The sequence below is a fragment of the Phascolarctos cinereus genome, unplaced genomic scaffold (genome assembly GCF_003287225.1).
Source record: "Phascolarctos cinereus isolate Bilbo 61053 unplaced genomic scaffold, phaCin_HiC Scaffold_726;HRSCAF=1367, whole genome shotgun sequence".
Taxonomy (NCBI): Eukaryota; Metazoa; Chordata; class Mammalia; order Diprotodontia; family Phascolarctidae; genus Phascolarctos; species Phascolarctos cinereus.
Genome location: NW_027556098.1, coordinates 304827829 through 304838931, shown reverse-complemented (window position 1 = coordinate 304838931; position 11103 = coordinate 304827829). Strand labels below are relative to the sequence as shown.

Sequence of the window (11103 nt, the reverse complement as noted above, 5' to 3'; positions counted from 1 at the left end):
TCTTTCAGTATCATTCTTCCAAACCTAATAAGTTCATACCTCCAGTGTCAAAAAATGATTCAACTAAATATAATTGAAAAATGAAATAGAAGATGTCTCACTGATTAATAAAAGAACAGGGAAATTTTTCCTGTGGGTTTGGAAATGAAATGGAAATAAGAAGCTAACTCATCCCTTCTTTGCCAATGCATTCTCAGGCTACCTTTTTGTGACTTCATTTCCCCTTCAAGGTAGTCCTTGATGTTCACTTAAATCTAATTTCCCTTCTATAAAAATGTATCAGGGTAATGTGGAACCAACAGCACAATTTGACCAAGTTGCTATTTCTTAGGAAAAGCCCTAACCCCATAATTTTGTTGGTTGTTATAGGGCTAGAGAGGAGAAACTTTGGTGGGAAAAAGAAAGGGCTGAAAACTGGCTTGGTAGGAAAGGGTGGATATTATTCTGAATATCAGCAAGGTGCAACAAGGGAAATATAAATGGGACTACTCTATTTTTCTGAAACTGATGTCTCAGATGCAATAATACAATAATAACAACAATATTAACAATATAGCTAGCATTTATACAGCCCGTTTTATGTGCCAGGCACTGTGCTAAATGCTTTACATTAATCTCATTCAATACTCACAATAACCCTCATAGGTCGGTGTTATTATTATCTGCATTTTACAAATGAGAAAACTGAAGTAAACAGAGGCTATGTAATTTGTCAAGCTCACATAGCTAGTAAGTATCTGTGGAAGGATTTTAAATCTGGATTCCCGACTCGACTCGGCACCCTATCCACTGTGCCACCTAGCTGCCCCATTGTTATATTAATAGTACATAATATTAATACATATATTAAAATTATTAAGGCAGCTAGGTGGCACAGTGGCTAGAGCGCCGGGCTTAGAGTCAGGGAGACTCCTCTTCCTGAGTTCAAATCTGGCCTCAGACACTTACTAGTTGTGTGACCCTGGGCAAGTCACTTCACTCTGTTTGCCTGTTTCCTCATCTGTAAAATGAGCTGGAGAAGGAAATGGCAAACTACTCCAGTATCTTTACCAAGCAAACCCAAAAGGGGTCATAAAGAATCACACACAACTGAACAACAACAATTAAAGTTATTTCTCTCCCTACTCCCTCCCACTGTCTTATAGTTACTTCTCTACTTTCTTTTAATACCAAACAGGAGCCAGTTATACCCCAGAGATGGTGATGTAGTACAACAGAAAGATACCTGAATCTGGAGCCAAAAGACCTGCCTCCTTTGAATCTTGGCTCTGCTTCTCATTTCCTGTGTGACCTTGGACAAGGTCACCTTCTTGGGTCTCTGTTTCCTCATTTGTAATATAAGAGGGTTAGACTAAATGATCTCTAGGATCAAATGATTTCCAAATTTCCTTCCAGTTCTAAATCTCATGATACAAGGGTTTTTTGAGTTTGTATACATGTTCAGCAAAGCAGCTAATTGAAAGGGTTTTTTTATGCATTCCATTTACATACGAAATATTTTGCAAATGAGCAGGTGAGGGGTTCCTAAAGGCAGTTGGCATCATCAGCCAGGTGTTTTGACTGCTCTTTAGCCAAGAGAAATACAGTAGCCAAGTTAATAGTGTAAATGGAAATTCAGGAATTATGTGGCCTGGGTCGCCACCTGCTGCCCAACTCTGTCAAGACAGAATTATAGTTGAGAAACTATTACTGAAGGGTAGTTTCCAGTTTGTTTGGAGAGTAAAAGTGAGTCTCACAAATGGATTAATTTTAAAGGTGCTTGTTGCTTACCTCAATTCTGCAGTACTGCGTTACACCATGCCAAAATTGAGTTGGGGGAGTACAGGATATGTGTTTGATGGGAAGAGGTAGAATTGACAAGATTCACAGATAGCTCACCTGTTTTGGATTTGTTTACCTTGTCCTTACATCCCTTATAAATTAAGGTCTCTTTTGGAATCCTCTTTATTGTTTCATCTTTATCTGCTTTTGGTCCCTATGGAACACAGGGTCTTAGGGGACAATAACGATGTTCTCTGAGTGACTTTGGAAAGATGGTATGAATTCAGGCAGTTGTTAAGGAGAGGAGAAGGCAAAGATGGGAAGTAGAAATTAATTTTCAGATACATAGTAGTCAAAATAGTAATAATTTGTATTTCTTCTCTTCCTTCCCAACTCCAACCCCCAGAGACATCATCCTTTCTTTATCCATGATGATAACAATATGGTTTAATTTTGCTTGCATTATTTGTATTGTCTAGGGGTGCTATATATGGCCAATGAAAAGGTGAGGTGAATGGTAGCCAGGTGTGATGGAAAGACAAGTAGAAGCATTTGGAAACTGAAAAAGTAGGCTTCTAGTCTTATTAGAAGACATGTATTTTGAATCCTAGGTTTACAACTTGCTAGCTGTAATTTGTAGCTTTCAAATGAAACTATAATCTCATCAGTTTAGGAGTCCATCCTGTCTCGCCCTCCCCCAAAACAACACAAACTGGAACCTATCTATCCATGCCTCCCTGTCCTGTGGTACTCTTTGAGCCAGCATGGTATAGTAGATAGAGCACTGGGCTTGTAGTTAGGAAGACCTAAGTTCAAACCCTACTTTAAATACTAATTAGCTCTGTGAACCTGGGCAAATTATTCTCTCTGAGCCTCTTTTTCCACATCTCTAAAATGAGGGGGTTGAATTCAAAAGCCTATAAAGTCCCTTCTAGTGATAAAATGCTTTTATAATCCTATGTCCTTCCAGAAGTTCACCACAAGTGTTCTATCCAATATATTGGAGGCTTCTGGACAAGCCATGAAATTGCCTGTTTGGTGAAATGGAGTGAGCACAGGACTTAGAGTAGGAGGATCCAGATTTAGATCCAGGTTCTGCTACTTCTTATCTGTGAGCTTGGTCAAATCACTTTTCTTCTCTGGTCCTCAGTTTCCTTATCTATAAACTGAGGGGCTTGAACTAAATAATTTCCAAGGTCTCTTCTAGTTCCAGAACTTGGATCTAAATCTAGATCCTCCTACTCTAAGTCCTGAGTTTTCCTGTCAAAGATACTAAAGTGTTTTGCCATTTCCCTCTCCAGCTCAGTTTACAGATGAGGAAACTGAGGCAAAGAGAATTAAGATACTTGCCCAGAAATATCTGAGGTCAGATTTGAACTTAGGTCTTCCTGACTCCAGGCCCAGCACTCCATCCACTGTACCACCTAGCTGCCCTTTGAAAGCTGTAGGTTGGTCTTATTAAATACTTAAAAAGAAAAGAAAGTTATACAAAAGAGAGAGAGCTGTATGTATGTATGTGTGTGTGTGTGTACATATGTTGTATATGTATATATATATATATATATTGCATAATATATAAACATATTGTTTATGAAACCTACAGTTTTATATACAATCCTCTTTTTCTATATGCAAATGTTCATTCTATTTAGTGTTAAGTTCAGAAAAAAAAGAAAATTAATTTTAAAGACTAAAATGCTATATAAATGTGAGATATTCATATTTAGGTTAATATTTTCAAGCCACCTAGTGTTAAAAGTAAAAGCACTCTGAGAATGCAAAATTATACCACTATGAGTGGCACTTTTAATTTCAAAGTTACTCTCCAGTGTCCATGGTTTAGAATGCCAAGACAACAGACTACTTTCATAGCTGTGGTGCATAGTGCTTGTAATGGATTATAAGCTTCTTGAGGGCAGGAACTGTCTTTATACATACATGTGTGTATTTATATATACATATATATACATATATATACATATATATATACACACACATATATATACATATATATGTATGTATGTATGTATGTATATCTTTACTGATTGATGACTGAATGAGGAAGATACATCTGGGTACCAATGTATCAGGGTGTTTCCATTTCCCACTTCATCATCATGGCCTTGACAGTGTCCCTACTGTTTGGGAACAAAGGTTCCATGAAAGCCATAGGGTATTGCCACAGGCACTTCTGCTCGGCCCAGCTCTTCAAAGGTCTTGGCATCCAGCACCAGCAGAAAGGCACTTTCATTCTGGAAAAGAAAACAGCACTCTTGCTCTCCTTAAAAGTAAGAGGGACTAAGGAAAAGGAATGTATAGTCAGCTCATGTCAAGAAATAAGAAACCCCCAAATGTTTAGATTCAGCAGTAGATACATGCACAGCACAGGCAGAGGGTATAAAGTTTAGATAAAGCAGTTTCTGTCCTCATAAAATGTAATCTTCTAGGTCAAGAGTACACAAAATTGCATGATAAGCACATTAGAGAGATTCAAAACAGTGCTACCTGTGGTCTAAGGTGAAAGGTTGCTACCAACATTGCATTCTGGGAAGGTTTCATGAAGAAGTTAGTATTTGAATTAAGCCTTAAAGGACAGGTAGAAATTCAATGAAAAAAGAAGAGGACAGAGGGCATTCAAGGCATTGAAAAGGCACTGAGGAGACAGTAATCAATAATAAGCATTTTAGAGCTGCCATGCCATGTTTTAGGGTGTAAGAGTCTTTGCTGTTTCGATGAAACAGTACCTAGCACTGTCTCATATATGATAGATGCTTAATTAATGAAACTTGATTGATTTATATAAACTGACAGAACTGTACATAACATAGTTATGTCAGTTTCATGGAAAAAAAAAAGAAAAGATAAGAAAAGGGCAGTGAGTTGTACAGTGTGGCTACTGGATAGGGGCTGAAGGAAAGAGAAGATGAAAGGCAGGAAGGTCTGAAGGAGTTATATCAACTAGATATTAACTCAGTTTAATTCAGTAAACAATTATTAAGCACGTATACTTGCAAGGCATTGTGCTAGGCATAGGGGATATAAATTTTAAAAATGAAATTAGTCCCTACCCTTTACTGAAGATGAGTTAAATCACTAATTCCAAGCTTTGAACTGTTTAAACTATTTTTTTATCTTGACCGACAACAAGGAAATATAGTTACCTGGTTGGGAGTGATCACTACAGAAAGAATAACCCCACCATCTTCTTCACTGGCTCCTGGTATTGGCACAAAAACAGGTTCTGAGGGATAAAATCCATCCCTTCTCCATACCTGGGATATATGATAAAGAAGTTAGTGGCCAGTTAGAATTTATGTGTGGCTGTTCTCACTCCCAGCCTAACTCTAGTACCTATGATAGCATTCTAATATACACAAAAAATTAGGTTTACTAAATTAGATCCTAGCACTGGTGGAGAAGTGAGGAGAAAGGAGAAAAGGTGCAGTGGGGGAGAAGAGGAGATAAGCTTTCCTAGACCCAGATATCATCAGCCAACATAATTTTTGTCCTGCCAACCTGAAATGGAATTGTCCTAATAGTTTAATCCTACTGTTGTCTCCAAACACCAAACATGAAATAATTTTTTGGTACTATGGTGTTTTGTTTACATTCCTTGAAAAAAAATGAATTCTTAATCTGTGTTCCAGGTGGGATTTCACACCTCCCAAATACAGTAGGTGATAGGACTGCTTGAAAATTAAAGCATCTTAGCAGCTATTTTAATTTTTTTTTCTAATGCCAAATAACAAAATAGGTCTTGAGAGCTTTAAGGAAATGAAGGAGATTTCCATGTTTTCACCTTCAGTTTTTTGGTCACCACATCAACTTTGATCAGGGAATCTCCCACTAGGTGCCGAAAGCCACAGCCATAAAAGAATCGGTACTTCATGCCGTTGCACTGGGCATAGTTGATCTGGGGAAATTCTATGCCCCCTTCCTCTTCCAGATCCTCGTGATGGAGATTTTCATGAGAGCACCAGATCTAGAAGAGACCCCAAAGGAAACATAAAGGACTTTCTAACAATACTACCAAAGTTTGTTTCCAGATTTAATGCCAAGCCAAACTACCAAAGGGATACTTCATAGAGCTAGATAAAAGAATAACAAAATTCATTGAGGAACATCTAGAAAATCAAGGGAAGTACATAAAAGAAAATGAAGAGGGAATATCACTTCCAGGCCTCAAACTATATCAAGCAATAATAACCAAAACCACCTGGTACTGGTTAAAAACAGAAAAGTAGATCAGTGGGACAGATGAAATACGGAAGAATAAAAAATAACTTAACTTATATTAACCCAATGTTTGCCAAGTCCAAAGATATAAATTACCTAGGAAAGAATTCTCTATTTGATTAGAACAGCTGGGAAAACTGAAAAACAGTCTGGAAGAAATTAAGCTTAGACCAACATCTTACATCATATTCCACAATAAATAGGATAGGAAAATAAGACGACTGAATGTTAAAGATCATACCATGAAAAAAACTGCAAGAGAAGCAGATCACATGCTTTTCATAGTTATGGATGGGGATGAATTCTTAACTAGACAAGGGAGAGGCCATTACAAAAAATAAAGTAGATAATGTTGATTACATAAAGTTGGCACAAACAAAAGTAAAGTATCTAAGATATGAAAAGAAGTAATTAACCAGAGAAAAAATCTTTATATCAAAAAAAGTCTTTTATAAAGATTTGATATCGAAGAGATAGAGATAACTAACAGAAATAAATGAGATCAACAAACTATTCCTCAAAAGAAAAGTGGTCTGTTGGTGGAGTTGTGAAATGATCCAACCATTTTGGAGAGCAATTTGGAACTATGCCCAAAGGGCTATAAAAATGTGCATACCCTTTGACCCAGCAATAGTACTTCTAGGGCTATATCCCAGAGAGATCATACAAATGGGAAAAGGACCCACACGTACAAAAATATTCATAGCAGCTCTTTTTCTGTAGTGGCAAAGAACTGAAAATTGAGAGGATGCCCATCAATTGGGGAATGGCTGAGCAAGTTGTGGTATATGAACTGGAATGGAATAATACTATTGTGCTATAAGAAATGATGAACGGGCTGACTTGAGAAAAACCTGGAAAGACTTGTATGGTCTGATGCTGAGTGAAGTGAGCAGAACCAAGAGAATGTTGTACACAATAACAGCCACCTTGTGAGATGACTAATATTGATCAACTTAACCCTTCCCAGCAATACAAGGATCTAAGACATCTCCAAAGGTCTCATGATGGAAAATGCTATCCACATCCAAAGAAAAAACTATAGAATTTGAAAGCAGATCAAAGCATACTATTTGCTATTTTTTTCTCTTCTGTTGAGTTTTGTTTCCTCTTTATAGTGGTTCCTCCTATTGGTTCTAATTCTTTCTTACAACATCACTAATGTGAAAATATGTTTAATAGGAATGTATATGACTGTGTGCCATCCTGGGGAGGGTGGTTAGGAGAAAGGGGGTGAAAAATTTTAAACTCAAAGCATATGAAGTGATTGTTGATAAATCAAAATAAATTAATAAAGAATTCTAGAACCATGAAAAAAAAAGTGGTCAAAGAATATCAATTACACTAATAAGTATTCATAAAGCATGTACTATGTGCCATGCATTGGGGACATAAGTACAAAGAAAGAAATAATCTATTCATAAGAAGCTTATATTTAAGGGGGAAAACAAGTATATGTATTGTACATAGGTGGTTTAAGTATCTAATGAATAAAAATAATGAATAAAACCAGGCAAAGTAGTTAAATACAAGGTACTTTGGGAAGGGAAACACTAGCAGGTAGTAGAAATCAAGAAAGCCTTCATGCAGAAGGTTGTGCTTGTCTTGCATCTTAAAGGAAAAGAGCACTCCATGAGGTGTAGGTAAGGAGGGGGTACATTCCAAGAATAAGGGATACCTACTGCAAAGGCATGGAGATGGGAGTGTCACATATGAAGAAGGAGAGTAGGCCAATTGGGAGTAATGTCTAATGAGGCTGAAAAGATAAATTGGGGTCAACTTATTAGGGCTTTAAAAGTTAAACAGAGAAGTTCATAGTTTATCCAAGAAACAATTGATTTGGTTGAGTGGAAAAGGAGGATTCACATGGTCAGAGCTAAGCTTAAGGAAAATTGCTTTGATTTTGTGTGATATCTTACACTTAAAACCCTTGCTACTGAGGGAGGCTGAGGCTAGCAGATTCCTTGAGTTCAGGAGTTCCAAACAGCAGTAGGGCTGCAGCCTTAACAAGTACCTGTGGTAAGTCTGGCATCAACATTGTGAGTCCCTGGGAGACAATACCGGTGGCCTAAGAGGGGGGAAGGGTAAACCTGCCCAGGTCAAAAAATGAAAGCAGTTTAAATTTCTATGCTTATAAGTATTGGATTTGGCCCATGTGTGACCACTGTACTTCCAGCCCAGGCAATATAGGAACAGAAGAAAAGGATAGAAGACAGGAGGGAAGGAAGAAAGGAAGAAGGGAGGAAAGGGAGGAAGGAAGGAAGGAAGGAAGAAAAGAAGGAAGGAAGGAGGAAATTACTTTGGCAGCAATATGTAAGATGGACAGGAACGACCTTAAGTAGGAAAACAATTAGAATGCTGTTGCAATAGAGGTAATGGCTAGAGATGATGAGGGCCTGAACTAAGATGATAGCTAGTTGTGTGAATGGAGGGAAGGGGTCAGATACAAGAGATAAGAAGATAGGAATGGCAACATTTGGCAACTAATTAGGTATGTGAGAAGACAGAGAGTGAGGAAGCCAGAATAAAGCCCAGGTTATAAACCTAGGAGACTGGAATGATACTGCCTTTGCTAGAAATAGGGAAGTTTGGAAGAGGAGAGGGTGGAGCTAATAAGTTCAATTTTGGACATGTTGAGTTTAAGAGGTCCCTGGGACATCCAGTATGAAATATCCAATAGCCAAGGGGTGGAGCCAAGATGGCAGAGTGAAAGCAGCAACTTGCTCGAGCTCTCCCCCAAACCCTTCCAAATACCTATAAAAATGGCCAAAACAAATTCTAAGCAGTTTAACCCACAAAAAGACAGAGTGAAACAAATTTCCAGCCCAAGACAACCTGGATGATTGATCAGAAAGGTATATCTCGATAGGCTGGAAGCAGAGCGCAGCATAGCCATGGGCACGCAGGTTGCAGCAAACCTGGAGCAGGCCTCAGAGGACTGAATCGCGGGCAGCTTTGGCAGTTTCCAGACTCCTCAATCCACAAATGCCAAAGACAACTTAAAAGGTCAGTGGGAAAAGTCTGTTTCTGCAGTGCTGAGAGAGGAAGGCAGGGTCTCAGCTCCAGTTCCCTGAGAATGTAGCCCTGGGGTGGGCAGCTGCTTCCTGAGCTTCCGCCCACAGACTGAGGGGGAATCAAGTGGCTGATCAGACGGGGATTGCAAGGATCTCTCTGCTGGTGCTGGGGCAGGAATCTCTTGCTTTGCCCATGCTTAGATCTGGGTCACAGTTCTGGATGGGGGTCCTGGGGTGAGGAGGAGCGCTGGCATGGTGGAGCTTGTAGTGGCTGTGGACAGGAAACCCTCCTCACAGTTACAGGACCAAAAGGAGTACTTGTGGTCACTAACAGACCACAGCACAGGCCAGGAAAGGAGTAAACACCTCACCCCTTATCATACCACCTCGCAAGAACTGAAAATTTATGGGTCCCTACAAGTATCTCTGAAAACAGTTATATAAACCCCCAAAGCTTGGGACACTACATTCTCCACTTGGAAGCAGACTCTTACCTTAACAAAGAGTTTAAAACTCAAGTAATTGGCTGGAATCATGAGCAAGCAGCGCAAAAAGAGTCAGACTATGTTATCTTACTTTGGTGAAAAAGGAGATCAAAACATACAACCAGAAGAAGACAACAAAGTCAGAGCTCCTACATCCAAAGCCTCCAAGAAAAATATGAATCAGTCCCAGGCCTTGGAAGAGCTCAAAAGGGATTTTGAGAAGCAAGTAAGGGAAGTAGAGGAAAAACTGGGAAGAGAAATGAGAGTGATGCAAGAAAATCATGAAAAACAAGTCAACAGCTTGCTAAAGGAGACCCAAAAAAATACTGAAGAAAATAACACCTTAAAAAATAGCCTAACCCAAATGGCAAAAGAGGTCCAAAAAGCCAATGAGGAGAAGAATGCCCTAAAAAGAAAAATTGGCCAAATGGAAAAGGAAGTCCAAAAGATTACTGAAGAAAATACTTCCTTAAAAATTAGAATAGAGCAATTGGAAGACAGTGACTTTATGAGAAATCAAGACAGTAGAACAAATCCAAAAGAATGAAAAAATAGAAGACAATGTGAAATATCTCATTGGAAAAACAACTGACCTGGAAAATAGATCCAGGAGAGAGAATTTAAAAATTATTGGACTATCTGAAAGCCATGATCAAAAAAAGAGCCTAGACATCATCTTTCAAGAAATTATCAAGGAAAACTGCCCTGATATAGTAGAACCAGAGGGCACAACAGAAATTGAAAGAATCCACCAATCTCCTCCTGAAAGAGATCCCCAAAGGAAAACTCCTAGGAATATTGTAGCCAAATTCCAGAGTTCCCAGGTCAAGGAGAAAATATTACAAGCTGCCAGAAAGAAACAATTCAAGTACTGTGGAAACACAATCAGGATAACACAAGATTTAGCAGCTTCTACATTAAAGGACCGCAGGCATGGAACATAATATTCCGGAGGGCAAAGGAGATAGGATTACAACCAAGAATCACCTACCCAGCAAAACTGAGTATAATCCTTCAGGGGAAAAAATGGTCATTCAGTGAAATAGAGGACTTTCAAGCATTCTTGATGAAAAGACCAGAGCTGAATAGAAAATTTGACTTTCAAATACAGGACTCAAGTGGAACATGAAGAGGTAAACAGGAAAGAGAAATCATAAGAGACTTATTAAAGTTGAACTGTTTACATTCCTGAGTGGAAAGATGATATTTATAACTCATGAGACCTTTGTCAGTATTAGGGTAGTTGGAGGAAAAAATTATATGTATGTATAGGTAGGTAGATAGATAGATAGATAGATAGATAGATAGATAGATAGATAGATAGATAGAGGGCACAGGGTGAGTTGAAGATTAAGGTCATATCTGGAGAATAAAATTAAGGGATGAGAGAGGATTATATTTGGAGAAGAAGAAAGGGAGAGGTAGAATGGGGTAAATTATCTCACAAAAAAAAACAGAAAAGAAAATGCTCTTACAGTGGAGGGGAAATGGGGGAAGTGAGAGGGAATGAGTGAATCTTATTCTCATAGGGAATAACATACACATTCAATTGGGTAAGGAAATCTGTCTTACCCTATAGGAAAATAGGGGGAGAAGGGGACAAGAGA

At 38.5% G+C, this 11103-nt stretch overlaps 1 protein-coding gene across 1 annotated transcript in view; it reads right to left on the bottom strand.

Annotated features, from left to right (window-relative positions):
• Positions 1 to 2113: 2113 nt before the first annotated feature.
• The window catches only part of BCO2 (beta-carotene oxygenase 2), a 44650-nt gene continuing 35660 nt past the window's right edge, over positions 2114 to 11103 (bottom strand). Inside the window, exons 10-12 of the mRNA XM_020989752.2 lie at positions 5561 to 5743; positions 4923 to 5033; positions 2114 to 4013 (exon numbers count right to left, since the gene is read on the bottom strand). Of these exons, the coding sequence (XP_020845411.1) occupies positions 3897 to 4013; positions 4923 to 5033; positions 5561 to 5743 (411 nt within the window). The 3' untranslated portion in view covers positions 2114 to 3896. The remainder of the gene's footprint in view (positions 4014 to 4922; positions 5034 to 5560; positions 5744 to 11103) is intronic.